Source organism: Elephantulus edwardii, unplaced genomic scaffold (assembly GCF_000299155.1).
Source record: "Elephantulus edwardii isolate Elephantulus edwardi_28Jun2011 unplaced genomic scaffold, EleEdw1.0 scaffold00206, whole genome shotgun sequence".
Lineage (NCBI taxonomy): Eukaryota > Metazoa > Chordata > Mammalia > Macroscelidea > Macroscelididae > Elephantulus > Elephantulus edwardii.
Window position 1 is genome coordinate 5,720,653 of NW_006399956.1, and position 17,728 is coordinate 5,738,380.

General features: G+C 37.3%; 1 protein-coding gene across 1 annotated transcript in view; it reads right to left on the minus strand.

The window, feature by feature from the left end:
- Positions 1-14,991, minus strand: part of IFLTD1 (intermediate filament tail domain containing 1) — a 93,292-nt gene extending 78,301 nt beyond the window's left edge. The window contains exons 1-4 of the mRNA XM_006897221.1: positions 14,955-14,991; positions 14,674-14,812; positions 5,302-5,488; positions 4,630-4,749 (exon numbers count right to left, since the gene is read on the minus strand). Of these exons, the coding sequence (XP_006897283.1) occupies positions 4,630-4,749; positions 5,302-5,488; positions 14,674-14,812; positions 14,955-14,991 (483 nt within the window). The remainder of the gene's footprint in view (positions 1-4,629; positions 4,750-5,301; positions 5,489-14,673; positions 14,813-14,954) is intronic.
- Positions 14,992-17,728: the final 2,737 nt, after the last annotated feature.

Here is a 17,728-nt window from a genome sequence, read left to right on the forward strand (position 1 = left end):
GGCTTTCAGCTAAGATCCATCGAACATCAGCTACAATATCCCCAGTACCATGACCCCTTCTTAACCCAGCCCGGACTTCTGGCAGTTCTCTGCTGAGGTGCTGTTCCAGTCGTTTTTGGATAATCATCAGTAGAACAGGATTTTAAGTTTATTTGAAACCACATTTCAATTTAGAGAAGAATTAGGAGCCCTGGTTGTATGGTAGTAGAGTACATACAGTGGCCAACTGGAAGATGAAGAATAGGAACTCATCAGTGCTCCTTAGGAAACAAGGAGGCATCAGTTTCCATAAAGATTTACAGTCACAGAAATCCTATGGGTTAGTTCTACTCTGTCATGGTCACTGAGAGAGCAATTTAACTCCACAAGGTCACTAGGAATTGAAATTAGTTTAACAGCAACAGGTTTGGTTTGTTTTGACTTAATTTGGTATTTAAATTAAATAATGTTCATTGTTTTACTGTAGGGTTTTTGTTATGTACGGTCAAGGTTGGAACCAATATATAGCTGACTCTTCAGAGGTTTTCAGAGGCAATAAATCTCACAGAAGAAGACTGCACACTTTCCTCCCACAGAGCAGCCCCTGGATTCGAAATGGTCCATTACCATCTGGTTGTAGTTGCTGTTTACCCTTGAGTTGGAACTGACTCACGGCTGACCCTGTAGCCGGTTTGCAGAAGCAGTAATCACACAGGAGGAGCTAGTCCATCCTTCACCCACGGAGAAGCTGGTTTATTTGAAGCACATGCCTTTGGGATTGCAGTGCAGTCTGTTTTGTGTTTTTTTTTTATTCTAATGTGACGTAACCTGAAAGCATTTTCCCTCCCTTCTTGCTCCCCAGTCCACTTGCAATGCAGGAAGCATCAAAAGAAGACAGAATACGTAGAGTCACTTTACCAAAAAGAACTGGTCAAAACAGAACTAGCATATAGCTGCACTGGAGGCAATGGCAGAAATCAGGCTCCGAGAATTGACACACTAGAAATTGAGATCTGTTAGTACACAGAACAATGCTGGATGTGCTTGCTTGCCTGTGCTAAGAAGTTTGGAAGACCTGAAAACTGACTGGAAGAGATCTGTATTTGTCTCCATTACCCTAAAAGTAATCTAACAGAAAGTTGAAATGATAAAAAAAATATCCTTACAATCATACTCAAGTAAATCTTATGTTGTTGTTTTATGCCATAGAGTCACCTACAACTCATAGTGATGCTATATGCAACAGCTCTAAGCCTTGTCCTATCCTGAGCCAATTTCATTGTCTCCAACACACCTACCCCCATTTACCAGTGACTAAGTCAATCTATCAATCTACTATCTCATGCAGGTTCCTCCTCTCTTGCACTGAGCCTCCACCCTTCTAAAGCTTGTTGCTCTTCAGTACTCTAGAGAGGTCCTTGACAGCCAATTTTCCAGTGCAATTCATATTTTGATTACCTTAATGCTCGCACCAAGAATGTTGATTGTGGAACCAAGCAAGCTGAAGCTGTAACAATCTCCATCTCTTCCCCATCTATCATGATGCTGCCAACTGGCCCAGTGGTGAGAATTTTTGTTTTCTTGATGCTGAGCTTCAATCCATAATGAAGACTTAAGTCCTTACCCTTCAGCAGCAAACACCTCAGGTCCTCCTCAGTTTCAGCAAGCAGGGTTGTGACATCTGCATTACACAGGTTGTTGATGAGTCTTCTTCCAAATCTAATGTTACATTCCTCATAGAGGTCAGCCTCCTGGATAATCTGTACTGCATACAGACTGAAAAATTATGGAGATAGGGTATATCTTTGACATACAGCTTTTCTGATTTTGAACCATACAGTGCTTCCTTGCTCTGTTCTAACGACTGCCTCCTCATCCAAGTATAGGTTTTGCATAATCACAATCAAGTGTTGTGGGATTCCTATTCTTCTCAAGATTAGATACATTTGTTGTGATCTCCAAAGTCAAATGACTTTGCATAGTCAATGAAACACAGATAAAAATTCTTTTAGTACTCTCTGCTTTCAGCTAAGAACCCTCTAACACTGGCATCTTTAGTGCCATGGTCTCTTCTAAAACAGCTTGCACATCTGGCACTTCTCTGTCCATGTACTATTCCAGTCGTTTTTTGGTAATTTTCAGCAGGATCTTGCTTGTGTGAGATATGTGTGATATTAGTGATTTTGTTTGATACTTTCCACACTCTATCAGATCCCCCTTTTATTTGGAATTGGAATATATATGGATCTCTTTCAGTCAGTTGGCTAGCTAAGTGTCCTCCAGTTTTCTTGGTATAATCTGTGGTAAGTGCATCAGGACAGCATCTGTTTGTTGAAATATGTCAATTGGTATTCTATCAATTCCTGGGGCTTTGGTTTTTGCCAATTTCTTCAGAGCAGCTTGAACTTTCTCCTTCTTCACCATTGGCTTTTGATCAGATATTTTAATTAAATTCTAGTTACTGAAGATTATTTAAAAATGCCGGAGCACTATATTAGCAGGGAACTGGCAGAAATTCCAGCAGGTTTCATGTGGCTATGGAGCAAAGAATATCACTGTTGATGGCAGAGGATCTCAGTTGAAAGCAAAAAATGCCAGAAAGATCGTTACTTGTGTGCCAGAAAGATCTTTACTTGTGTTTTGTTTACTATGCCAAGGAATTCTGACTGTGTGGATCTTAATAAGTTACAGATATCATTGAGAAAAATAGAAATCCCAGAATATTTAATTGGAATAATTAAATGGGAAAGCTGTACATACCATGAAGCAGTTGTCAGAACAAAACAAGGGGACACTGCATCATTTAAAATCAGAAAAGGGTGTGTCAGGATTGCATCCTTTCTCCATACTTATTTCATTTGTATGCTGAGCAAATAATTTGAGAAAATGGATATATAAAGAAGATTGTAGCATCAGGATCGAAGGAATACTCACAAACAATCTGCATTAGACAGATAATATCATTTGCTTACAGAAAGTGAGGATGACTTGAAGCACTTACTGTAAATCAATGGCTACAAATGTCAGTATGGATTACATCTCTAGGTCAAGAAAATACATCTCACAATTGAGCAAAAGGGCTACATCATGATAGATGGAGACAATATTGAAGTTGTTAGAGATTTCATTTTCCTTGGATCAACAATCAACACCCTGGAGAAAAGTAATCTAAAATCCCAAAAGACATTTTATATTGGATAAACCAGCTGTCAAAAACCTCTTCAAAGTGCTAAAGAGCAAGAACATCAGTTTAAAGACTAAAGTAAAGCTGACCAAAGCCACAGTATTTTCCATTGCTTCATATACATGTAAACTCAGACAATGAAAAAAGAAGACCAGGAAAACATGGATGTCTTTGAATTGTGTTTGTGAAGAGGATTGACTATACCATGAACTGACAAAGGAACAAAAAAGTCCATCTTGGATGTTCAAGTGCAACTAGGTTGCCACTTAGGGGCAAAGATGATGGATGAAACTTCACACCATATTCTCTGACCATGTCAGGAAGTCCTCAGAAAAAGACACTTTGGGAAAGATAGAGGATCAGAGAGAGGGAGGCAGATCCTCATTAAGATGGGTTGTGACACAGTGGCTGCAACAGTGGAATTGAGCATGACTGAGACTGCAAGAAAGGTGCAGGAGAGGACAGGATTTGTATTTGTTTTTCAAAGTGTTGTTATGAGTCATAATCTACTTGCCAGTATGTAAGAAGAAGTCTTAGTAATTCAAAGTCATGGCCTGAGAGGCTTAACATGCAGTGCTTACCACACTGCATGTCCAAAGGAGACATTCCAGGCATGTTGCATAAAAATATAAATGGATGGATGAGTGTGACGAATATTAATAATAAAATAGTAATGATCTTTTCTAATATCTTTCTACACTGAATTATAGCATTACTAATCACTGCATTATTAGTAACGGAACAGAAGACTCTTCCTTATTCTTCCTCTTTTCCTTTACTACATAATTTTAAAAAGAAAAAATTATAGACATAGGTTCACAAATGCTAATTACCACAATACTTTAGTTAAATCACCAAAACCCTTTAGAAATTCAGCAATAAACACTGGTAGGAATGGAAACAACCATAGATGCTTCTAGCACATGCAGATGAAACCACGTGATTTAGAGCTTTGCTGTGACTGAGTGATAAAGACAGCTCTGGCCGGAGAACATTAGAAGGTTCACCTAGAAGTTTAATTAGGATAGAAGCTTAGTTTTGTAGAGATACCAGTACATTTAAGTTGGGTTTGTGAAAAATGTTTTAGTTGTTAAATAATTTTTTTTTTCTGAAACACTGCACAAATATATATTACAGGAGTCATGCTGGTGACATATCGCTGTGTGGTCTAAACCATCGCACTCTTATAGTGATACCGCCAGAAGACATTACAAATAAAATGCATCTTTGATTCAGAAATCATAACAGTTTTTTAGAAATATGAGACATCAAAATTATTCTTGCCAAATTGTACATAATTCTTTGGCACTAGAGACCCTGGAAAGCATGTGCTGTCAATATGTCTGGTGTTTTACAGTTCGTAGTTAAGGTCTTAGCCAGTTTTAGATGCTGAAAAAGAATGAGAGAGGAATATAACCTGAGCCACTCATTATATTAAAATCAATTGTTAAGAACCAGACACTGACTTCACCATTAGGTTTGCTGAGAATTGTTGTGCAATTCGGGCTTGTTACAAACTTATTTTGCTCCTTCCAAAGAAAATCTGAGGGAGGCTGATGTGTTGCTTCAGACGCTGCTGCCCACACCTGTAAGAAAAAGAATGTTGATGCCAATGTGGTTGGGTGTTCCAAATCACTTTGAAATATCATAGGGTTATTGTAACATAATACTCTGAGTAGATGAGGTTTTAAGATGTGATAAAATTATATAATGTCAAGCTGTACAATATTAAACAGCAACTATAAGTGGTCTAAATTGAATCACAAGGAACAAGTGCATGGGGGGGGAGCAGGCTCTCCAAAATCCAGGAAGTGCTTGTCCTCTAAGCAAGTAATTTCTGCTTTTGTTATAAGTATTGTTTGCTTATGACATTTTAGTAGTTAAATTTTAAAAGCAGAATGTATATTCTGAACCAGTTGAAGAAAGCTGTGGTGAGTTGGTTCTAGGTATTTATTGATGGTGAGAAGGTCAGCGGCATGGCACAGTTAATCCACTACAACTGTAACAACCACCACAATCTCATTTTCAGCCCAGATCTGGTAATGAAGAAAGTACTGGTGCAGAGCTGCTATCTGATAATATAAATGAGTTTTTAACCTATAAAATTACAGATGACAATATTTATACCTTCTACTCACCGTTACTGTGGAATTGGCCTGTACTATAACATTTGGAAGAAATCTATACAAAGAAACGGTCTGGCCATTCACCTTCTGCTGGAGGATATGATCTCCAATATCCAATTCTTTATCATGAGTGGAATTAATGAACTTCACAAATAAACCCTTGGTGTTCACATCAACTATTTTAATATGCCAGATAGCACTAGAGAATAAAACAAAGATTTAAAAATGCTTTCAGATCAAGTGATTAGCTCACTTTAAGAAATGCAAGAGAAATATGCTTTAAAAGTTGTTGCTAAAGCTGTATGTTCTATTGGAGAAGTTGCGTGTGGAAATCATACATTATATAATGGGAAAGAAATATCTTGCTCTCTTATTACGTTTGCTTCCCCTCCTCTTTATGTGCAATAAAATTCTGAAATAAAATCATTAAAGAGAAGATAAAACAGACCTTAAGTTTCAATGTATAAATGCTGTACAAAAGTGTAATTATCATTATCTAAAATGTTTATGTTCATTTAAAATCACTGAGACATGAAACTCAGAATTAGCCAAAGAGATAAGTTCAATCATTTGGATCTCAGAGTCTTTATTTCTGATGATGTTACTGTGAAAATAAATAGCAGTTGTGTGTTCCTTGCTCTGTGTGGACAATCACAATTGTTTGGAGATTCCCATTATTTTTAACGTTATCCATAGTTTATTATGATTCACCCATCAAATGCCTTTTCATAGCCAATACAACAAAGACATTCTTCTGGTATTCTTTGTTTTCAGCAAGAATCCATTTGATATCAACAATGATATCACAGTGCCACAGCCTCTTCTAAACCCAGGTTGAATTTCTGGCACTTCTCTGTCAATGAACAATAAAATCTACCCATTTTTTTATTATATCCAGCAATAATTTGTTTGCATGTGATATTAATGATATTGTGCAAGATTTCCCACATTCTATTGGATTACCTTTCTTGGGCATGGGTAAGATCTCTTCCAGTCAGTTGTCTAGGTAGTTGTCCTCCAAATTTTCTAGCATAGACTGGTGAGCATATACAGAGCTGCACCTGTTATTTGAAACCTGTAAGTTGGTATCCCATTGATTTCTGGGGCCTTATTTTTTACCAATGTCTTCAGTGCAGCTTCAACTTTTTTCTTCATTACCAATGGCTCTTGATCATATAGTACTTCTTGAAATATTTCAGTGTCAACCATATCTTTTTTTGTACAATGACTCTGTGCATTCCCCCCATCTTTTAAAAAAACTTTTAAAATTACATTTTATTGTTTTTTTAATGTGTGCACCATCAAATTGGATCTGACTGGAACAGGAGGAGATTGTCCCTCCTTCTCCAGCAGAGCATCTGGTAGATTCGAACCATGTACTTCTGGGATTGTAGTGCGGCTTTTTGCCACTAGGTCCCTCCATCTTCTTTTGATGCTTTCTGGCTCATTTAAGATTTTCCCCATAGCATCTCTCCGTATTGCAACTCGAGGCTTGGATTTGGTTTTCAGTTCTTTCAATTTGAGAAGTGCTGGGCTAGTTCTTCCCTTATTAGTCTCTAATGCCAGCTCTTTTCACTTTGTTTTGTCTTCTTGAGCTGCCCTTTGAAATCTTCTGTTCATCTCTTTTATTTCAGCATCTCTTCTCTCTCTCTCTCTCTCTCTCACACACACACACACACACACACACACGTATAATTTACTGTCACTAAGAAAATGAGTGCTCTCCAACCACATCTGGGACTGTAGTTCTCCATATACCAAGCTTGCACCATTAGCTCTTTCCACGATGCTATTTCTCGAATCTCAGTCCCTTATCTCTACTCTTATTCACCATCGAGGATTTCACTAGGATAATAGAGCCATCAGGAAAACTGCAGTCTCTTCCTACTCCCTCCCCCCCATCCATAGACAGGCTCACCCATCCCTACACTTACCTTCTCCCTGATCAAGCCACCCTATTTCAGTGGAAGAGGGTGCCCTGCTCTCAACATGAGATCTTGATGTTCACGGTCTTAGTCCATTCCTTATCCTCCTTTCTACTATACCAACCTCCCCCCATAGACTAAAACTTTTCCTCTCAAACACGTACGTATCCTCAAAATATTACCAACTTGAATAAAGAAAAGAAAAACCCACACAGCCTTATTCAAGTTTATAAGTCACACTGAAATCACAGCTAAGCTTCTGGAAAGAATATGTTACTAAATCCTCAACTTGTTAGCCCATAATCATCTTATCCAAGAACTCAAAATAACCAGTATACTCCTAGTTGGTAAATTGAGTTATAACTTTTTAGTTTTTGTAGTCTTTGTCTCTGTAAAGTCCTCCTATAGATTATCAAAGCTTTCCTCTTACCAGGCTGGTTATTTAAGTCTCTTTTTCATGTTTCTTACCCTTTACTTATATTTTTGATGTTGGCCGCTGGGAGTCTGTCTTTTGTTTTGTTTTGTCTTCATCCTATTTTGTACCACCTATGTATGAGCAGAGCTCCAGTAACCATATACTACACTACATCTATGACTGCTATATCAACATCGCTCACTTGGACCTTTCTGCTAAGCTTCAAAGCCATTATTGTTGTTGTTGTTGTTATGTGCAGTCAAGTTGATCATGACTCATACCAACTCTATGCAAAATAGCTCTGAACCCTACTCTATTCTGGCCAATCTTACTGTCTCTGAAACACCTAACTTTATTAACCCAGTTACAGTGTAAATCCATCTCATCTATAGTTTTCCTCTCCTGTGCTGTTCCTCCACTCTTCCAAGCATGCTATCCTTCTCCAAGGACTGGTCCCTCCTGGCAACATGCCCTAAGTATGTGACACAGAGCCTTAAAATCCTTGCCTCCAAAGAACTGTTTGGCTTCACCCTCTCTTGGACAGACATGTTAGTTTTCTTGGTAGTTCATGGTATGTTCAAGACTCTTCTCTAGCATCACAATCTAAAGGCATCAATTCTTCTTCCATCCTCTTTGTTCATTGTCCAGTTCTCTGATGCATTACAGGTAATTAAAAAAATCATGGCCTGGATCAAGTGCACTGTACTGTCTTGACTGATATCATTGCTCTTTAGGACTCTGGAGAGGTCCCTGATAGCAGATTTTCCTAATGCAACTCATCTTTTAATTTTCTGACTGCTGGTGCCAGGAGTGTTGATTGTGGATCCGAGCAAGCTGAAATTGTTAACAATCCCATTTTTTTCTCCACCTATTATCATGCTGTCAATTTGCCTAGTTGTGAGAATCTTCATTTTCTTGATATTGAACTTCAAATCAAATTGCAGACTATAGTAATTGACACTCTGCAGCAAATCATTAGTCTCTCCTCAGTTTCAGAAAGCAAGGTAGTGTTATAATCCAGGTTGTTGATGAGTCTTCTCCAGTCCTGCTGCCATATTCCTCCTCAAAATGTCCAGCCTCTTGAATGATCTGTTTTACATACAGATTAAAAAGGTATAAAGACAGGATATATCCCTGACACACTCTTTCTGATTTAGAACCATGCAGTGTTTCCTTGCTCTGTTTTGACTACTGCCTCCTGGTGTCACATGAGCACAATCATGTGTTCTGGGATTCCCATTCTTCTTAAAATTAGCTACAATTTGTTACGATATACACACCCAAATGCCTTTGCATAGTCACTGAAACACAGATAGACATTCCACTGGCACTCTTCAGACCCATAGCAACATCCACAAAGCTCTAACTTCACTGAGTTGAGTTGACTCCAATCATAGTAAGCCTCACTCCTTTGGGTTATCAAAGTTGTAATTTTTACCAGAAAGGACTTTCTATCTTTCAGCTGATGAGTAAATTCAAAGTACTCACCTTTTGGTTAGAAGCCCAGGATATTGCACACTACTCTTTGTTGTTTTATTTATCATCAAGTCAGAACCAACCCATAGATGACCCATAGTGGATTTTCAAAGGTAGTAAATTGCATAAGAGGGGTCTCCCATGGAGCAGCTGGTGGATTCAAACCATCTACCTCTGGGTAGACAGTACAGTTTCTTAAAATTTGTTGTTAAGTGCCACAAAGTAAAGCACAATTCATGGTGACCTTATGAAAAGCCACCTCAACCCTGCCCTGTCCTGTGCCATCCTCATCATATCATTCACCCTACAGCCCATTGCTTATATCACTGGTCAATCCATTTTCCTCTTTTCACTGACCTTTCCTTTTTCCAAGCATCTTGATCTTTTCCAAAGAATAGTCTTGCTTATATGCATGTCCAAAATATCCAAGATGAAGCTTCACTATCTTTCTTTCCAAGAAGCACTCTGGCTGCACGTTTCCCAAGACCTGTTTATTCTAATAGCAATCCATGGGATATTCAGTACCCTTCTCCAGCACTACAACTCAAAGACATCAACTATTGTTCTGTCATTCATTGTCCAGATCTCTCTAATGTGTAGCAGGTAATCTCTAAATCAACATGACTCACAGTGAACTCCCTATTTTGGCATGAGGTAGACTTTCTTCCAAATACAAAATCTGTCTCAGTGAATTGCACTATGACTTACCCCTTTGGCCAAATCTTAAACTTTCATGTATTTCTTTTTCTCTTATGTTCACACCTTAGTAGTGTATGTTCTAATGAGTCAAACTCTTAGTGTCCTCTATGTGTGTCTTTTCTTTATCTCTATTGTTGTTGTCATTAGGGTCTTGTCATCTCTGTGGGATGCTCTAATAGCCTACTAACCGGTTTCTCTCTCAGTCTCCAGTCTCATGCCTATTTAACAATTCTCTATTTCCAGAGCAATCTTTGACTAATTCACACATGACATTGCTTCTTCTTTGTTGGAAGTCTTGCAGTGTCCTACCATTTCTGTCCAGATAAAATACAGGTTCCACAGCATGGAAGCAAAGCCCTATATAATCTGTCAGGTCTCTTTAAGCTTCTTTACTCACCCCTAGTTTCTGCCTTATGTTAAACTACACCATAGAGAATGTCTTGCAAGATCTGTGCTATTACATGATTCTTCACTGCTTGCACATATTCTCTTTTCTTATTCATCATAGATTTATCAACACTTGACATTTTTAGACATCTTATTTTTTCCATATGATAGATAAAAAATAGTAGCTCAAGATTCACCAAGTTTTCTTCTGCTGTGTAAGAATTTTGTCCACTTTTTGTAGGATTGTCTTGTATGTTATATGCACTTATCTTCTGGAAGACATAGTCTTTTAACTATGTCTATAATCTTTCTGTGATGTCAAAAGTCTGAAGTTTTACAATTTTTGTTGTGGTTAATCTTATTATTTTCTTAACAGTTTTTTTCCCCTATGTTGGCCAAAATAAGAATTTCCTTTCCTTTATGATTTATTTTCTTTAAAATATTTTAACTATTTGCTCTCAGTTTTAACTTGTAAGCATAAAAAAAAAGTATCTATTTATATGAATGGGAGGGATAGGGTGAAGATGGAAAATGGGGTGAGACGCAGTATACCGCAGTGATGCGGGGGTTAAATCCTTGGCTGTTGTTATGTGGCATTGAGTTGCTGATGACTCATAGTGGCTATATGTAAAACAGCTGTGAGCCCTGCTCTATCTTGAGCCTATTTCATTGTTTTCAACATACTTGTCCTTGTTACCCCAGTCACTGAATCAATTCATCTCATCCAGTGTCTTCCCTTCTTGTGTTGTCCCTCCACCCTCCCAAGTATGATGTCTTCCAAGGACTGGTTCCTCATGGCAACATGCCCCAAGGGAAGAATCAGAAGATGATGAAAGGCGTTCACAGAATCACTATACCAAAAACTACTGGCTGACACAAAAGAATTTCATGAATCCTTGGCTAGTGACCAGATAATTCTAGGTTTGAACTCACCCGCTGTTCATGAAAGAATGACATGACAATATATGACAGTCTTTCCCCAGGAACTTTATGGGCAGTTCTTCCTGTTCTGTAGTATTGCTTATTGCTATGAATTAGAATTGACTCAATGACCCACAAAACTCTCCGTCTCTCTCATTTTCATTGCCGTCAAGTCAGAAGTGATTCATACCTGAACCTCGCACAGGTTTTTGGAGGCTATAAATTTCATGGGAGGAGTTAGCCCATCTAGTAGATTCAATTGAACTGTGGGTTAGCAGTGCAAGTCTCTACAGCTATGCAGCTGGAGTTCCCTCATATATGAGGAGGGGGGAATGTGAGGGGTGTATGTATCTCTATATGTACTTTTCTTGTCATTATGTAGCATCAAGTTCAAACCGACCCATAGCTGACATTCCAGCGGGTTTTCAGAGACAGTTACTTGCAGCGATGGAGATTGCCCATCGTTCTCCTGTGGAGAAGCTGGTGGTCTCGAACTGCTTGCCTTCAGGATTTCAGCACAGTTTCTTGCCACTAGGCCATAATTAAATATGCCACCATCTCTGATGATTTGTAGTGCCATATTGTTCGGTTTATAGCTTATAAGATTTACTTTACATGGTAAAGGGATTTGCAATTCTAATTAATATGAAAGCAAGCTCTGGTAGCCTAGTGGTAAGAAGCTGCACTGCAATCCCAAAGGCTTGAGGTTCAAATCCACCAATATGTCAGCATCTCTCTCTGATGATTTGTGACTTAATCTGCTTCAGTGCATACTGACTAACTGTGATATTTAATTTACCTGGTAAAGGGATAGGCAGATGTAATTAATATTACAGATTTTAAATTGGGATACACTCTTGGATTACCCAGGTATGTTCAATCTAGTCAGATGACTCCTTAAATGTAGAGAATGCTCTCCAGCTGAAAGCAGACATGGCGATTCAGAATCCAGACCTGCTTTATCTAGCTGAGCTGCAGGGGTTCAGATGCTAGGTCATGAGTGCTATATCCAGGAACTATAATCGTATGGAACTGAGGTTGGTTAACAACAGAAGCAGATTCTTCCCGAGAGTCTCAGGTAGGAGCTCCACTGGCCAGCGTTTTGATTTCAGCATTATGAAACTCCATATAGAGAAACCAGATAAAACTTCTAATGCACAGAACTATAAGGTAATCAATTACTATTCTTTCTATTATGGCAAAGATAGACAATAATATAATCTATTTAGAAATTTTAGAACAGTTTATCACAAATGGAATCCAATTGTAATTTCAGTTCTAATTCCCTAACAGGGTATTATCCTAATACCCTGTCATCTATTTTTCTCTTAACAACTACTATTTACGCATTGATATGTAGTAGTTTGTTTACTTTGATGATTGCATATTGTTTAGCTGCTTTTAGGATGCTTTTTGAAGTTTTCTACCACTGAAATATAGTTTGCTGAACTTTAGAGTTTTAGTTCTTCCAGCTTTTTTCTAAAATTGTTTATTCAGTTTGGTCCCTGTGTGTGTGGTGAGGTAAAGGGCAGATGAAGATATTAAGTATTTAGTATTCAGAGTTTAAAAGATAAACCTGAAAAAGATTCCGAGAACTTGATGCAGTCCATTTGTTCTAAATGGGAGTAGCCAACACACCTGGGCGTTTTGATCTTTCATATAATGAGGAGGGAAACTCGTATTTTATTACCAACAGGTTCTACTTCACACGTAAATGATAAAGTAGTCCATTTTTTGGATGCTGTGAATAGTGTTGCAATGAATACCAGGGTTCAAGTTTCTATTTACATTTCTGCTTTCCATTCTGGGTATATAATGTGAATTGGTGATTTGGTTTATATGTTAACTCTATGTTCAATTTTCCTAAATCTCTTTATTTTTTTCTTTTTTAAATTGTGAATTTTACAAACGTTTACAAAAAAGGTTGAATTTTCATGCATTAATTATTGCAAACTTTTCTCCCTAGCCCCTCAACTTCACTTTTTTTCTTCTTTTTATATGTTCACTTTTTTTTTAAGAGCAGCCAAACTGGTCTCCACAGTGGCTGTACCATTTTACATACCCATCAGCAATGGAGGAGGGTGCTAGTTTTTTCACCATCTCACCAACTGTTTCCTGTTTTTGATAATTGTCATTCTAGTAGGAGTGAAGTGTTATCTAATCATAATTTTGCTATGTATCTCTCTGAGAGACACATCATGCTGAGAAAAGCAGAAGGCCAGAGAAAGTGAGAAAGACCTGCAACTAGAAGGTTGACACAATAACTGTCACAATGGGCCTGAGGATATCAGAGATCATGAGAATTGCGCAGTATAGGATAAGGCTCAGATCTACTCTTCATAGGATCTCTTATGAGTCATAGTCAACACAATGGCATTTTACAACAATGATAATAACTAATGAGGAGGTTCTGGTGGTAGTCTGTAAATTGCACTGTTAACCAAATGCTGCATATCTCACAGTTTTGACTCCACCAGTGACAATGGGAGAAAGATGGGCAGTGTCTTGCCTTTGCAAACCATAGTTTTGGAAACCTGGTGGAGGCTTATGAACCATGGCCGATTTAAAGGCAGTGAGTTTGAATAGCTAATGAAGGAAGATCAGCAGTTTTAACCACCTGCCTCAGGAGAAAGATGGGAAATCTTATCCTGTAAAGGTTAGAGCCTTGAAAGTTATGGAGGGTTACTGACCATATGGTCGTGGATTTCAGTTTTCCATCTGCATGTTGACTATAATCTCTGGTGAAATATCTGTTCAGATCCTTTGCCCCTTTCTATTGTTTTTCCTTATTAAGTTGTACAAGTTTTCTGAAATACGTTGGATATTAGAATCTCAACAGATGTATGGCTCCTAAAATGTTTCTTCCAATATTTAGGCTGTCATTTCATTTTTTTTAAAGAGCTGGTAAACAAGATTATTTCATTATGTCCAATTTCTCTATCTTTTGCTACTTGTGCTTTTATTGTCCTATCAGATAATCTTTAAAAGCACTCTCACAATAGATAATTCCTATTTTAGAACAGATGAAGGGAAGGTCAATCTGAAATGATAGACAATCAGACGTTATGTGTATTGCAAACAATGACTTGGGATAGAGCATTCTTTATGGATTCAATGGGGGTGGGGGAGGAATAAAGGAGGGAAAAATAAACAGAGGTGGGTGAAGGGAAGAGCAATATGTAATTAGCAAATCCTTAGATATTATAATAAATTAATTGCATCAATTAATGGTAAATATTGCTTATGAATCATTGGAAAAAACTAATGAGATTTGTTAACTTTCACTCAAATAGATTTTTTTTAAAGAGGCAGCCCCACATTACACCTATATATTTCCTAAGATTTATATAGTTTTAATTTTTATATTAAGTCTTTGATTAATTTTTAATGCTTTTGAACAATTGCTTTTGCTCACACAGAACATGAAATAGTTATGTTTCAACAAATTGCTAAGACTTTTAGATAAAATTATGACTCTCCAACAAATTAGAGCTTCATTGCCTAATGATTTATGGTCCTATCCCAATAGAAGACATGAAATAGTTGAAACAGAATGTGTACCTGGATCTAAAGTGACCCACTTCATCAAAAATTATGGAAAAGTCCTTCTCAATTTTCTCCGTGTGGCTTGAATGTGCACCAAGTTTCACTGAATCACCAAACAAAGAGTGGAAGTAGTCTTCGCCTTCCCCAGATACGGCTGCAAGAGAGTGGTTTCTTTAGAACAATGAGAATGCTGCCTCCCCTCAGAGAAATTAAAGAGGGAAGCAAATGAGAAGTAAAAAAGTAAAAAGAAAAGAATATACTAAGAAACACATACATCAAAAACTCAAATCACTTACCATTTTCCCTTGCTTCTGCAAAACCATTTTTATACATTTTACTGTAATTTTCAGATTCATTGAGGATAATTAAAAGTTTTAAATATGGTCAATAAAATAACAACCAGTGTGTAAATATCTTATGGACCTATTAGATTCCTAGAGATTTATTAGTTATCTTAAACTGTCACTTGTATTACCAGCATATTTTATCAGACAAATTACTTAGTGGTACTGATTGAAACTTTATAAAATTTTGAGTAGCTAAAATGTTTGTGTCTCCCTGATTTATTTATTTTATCTATACACATAGCTTTGCTGTATTGGGCTCTTAGTTATTCTGCCCACATTAATAATTGCTACCAATGAATTAATGTCTCAGATGAATCTTTCCTTCCTATATTTAGTGTTTGAGTTTTTGTTTGTTTTGTGTGTTTTTTTGAAGGAAAAGACTTACATTTTCTGTAGGTAATATATTGTATTAAAAAGCTAAATTAATATTTACTCAGATTCTAATGTCCCTTTGAACATTTGTTCTTCTGAAATTCTTACCAGAAAGGTTCAGATATTGAATAGGTCTTGTGGTTCTTCATAGACATATGCTGGATTAATTTAGACTATGGAGAGGCAATCTGGTGGTTGTGAAGACCAATGCTAGGATACAGTTGTGTCCCAGTTCTGCTGCTTAGAAAGCTAAAATGATTTAAACTTTCCATATATCACTTTTCCTGAACTTATGTTTAAGGAATTGTAAGAAGTAATGCAAGATGGGCAATCTCCTCCTATGCAAGGTACTACCTCTGAAAACTTCTAGAGCGTCAACTATGATCCAGTTCCGACCCAATGGGACACAACAAAAACATTATTGCAGTATATTGTTATGTGCTGTTGAGTCGCCTGTGCCTTATAGTGACTCTCAGTACAACAGCTCCGAACCCTGCCCTGTCCTGAGTCTACCTACTCGTCTCTGCTAGACCAAATCCCACATCTTCAGTCACTGAGCCCGTCCATCTCATTCTGGGTCTTCCTCTCCTGCACTGTCCTTTCCAAGTATGATATCCCTCTCCAAGGACTGGTCCCACCTAAAGACATACCCAAAGTATGTCAGACAGCTCTTCAAAATCCTATCCTCCAAGAACTGCTTGGTTTTACCCTCTCTGGGACTTAACTTTTTGTTCTTCTGGCAGTCCATGGTATGTTCAATACTCTTCTCCAGCATCACAAGAAAGAAGCTTTGATTCTTCTGCCATTATCCTTATTGTCCAGCTCTCTAATGCATAGAAAGTAATTGCAAAGACTATAGCCTGTATTAGGCACATGTTATTCTCCTGACTGATATCATTGCTCTGTAGTACTCTAGAGAAGTCCCTGATATCTGACTTTTCCAATGCAATTTGTATTTTGTTTTATTTACTGCTGATGCAAAGAGTGTTGATTTTGGAACCAAGCAAACTGAGGCTGTTAATAATTTCAGTATAAGTTATAGATTGCAATATAAGATATAGTTAATCTGATGCTAGCTCTAATAATATAGAAAGTTGACTGAAATAATTTAGAGTTTGATTTAAATTCTTATACATTTAACAAAACCAATGTACAGGATAAAAGATATAAAAATGGATGGTATGTGAATTTCTAAAGATAATGTCTCAAATTGTTCTATTTAGGAGAATGTTGGGAATCAGACTAGCTCACTTAAGCTAAATGAGTAGCAACCCTGGAATTTCTTTGGGAAAAGAAATACTTAGGATCCTTCATAGAACCCATCTTGAAGACTAAATGACCACATTTCAAAAGGGGGGGGGAAGATCATATTCGGCCTTAGTTGTAATGCACTAAATGCATCAATTCTCAATAGACCCAGTCACCCATATGTAAAAATAAACTCTACAATAGCTGAAGGTGATGAATATATCCAGTTCATTTTCATCTTGCAAGGGGAAGCTGCCATATTATTTCTCATCACTTTCCAATGCAAGGAGCTTTTGCAGTTTAAACCAAATGCAGAACATATGTCACGATGATGTAATGCCAAACAAAACTCCTTCCATCTTAAATTTGTATTTGTGTTTTGAAGTACAGATTGTTAACTGTAGAACACTATACACTTTAAAAATAAGGCTTCTTTGAATGAACTTTAGGGAATATTGATCATAATGGCAATAGGACAAAAACATATTGCTTAGTTAAGACTTAAAAAAATGCAAGGAGCAAAATGAATAGAGAAATAGTCATGTTATTGATGTCTATAAAATGACCGAAGAATAAAAAGGCACCAGATAATCATGGGAAGGTTTTTAGCTCACTGCCTTTGGACCTTCTTGGCTGATAGGTTAATTAAAATACAAATTCTAAATCTAACCTAGTACAAGAGAAGGTGTTTATGAGTGTGCTCAGATTCACAACTAACTTTCACTAAGTACTCTGCTTAACTTTGTGTTAGGTTCTTCCAAGGACCATGCTTGCTTTTGGTTAGCTTGTGGTGGTTGGTTTTTTTTTCCCTTCCTTCTCATTAAACCATGTTAAAATACTTTCAAAGTCCATTCAATATGATACAGAACAAAAAATCAGGTGAACTTGCATTATCGGTAGCCATCAGAATGTTACTTTTTTTCTATCATAATGCCATTTTTGTTTTCCCTCTTCAAGTTATTCCTAGGGTTTCCCCTCTTCCCTTCACTATTTTTTTCCATATTCTTGTTTTCTCTTCCCCTACCCCTCATTGAAATATGCTTTCCCTTACATCAGCCATAAGTTTTCTAAAGGTGCACTATACATGTGTTATTGTTGTTGTT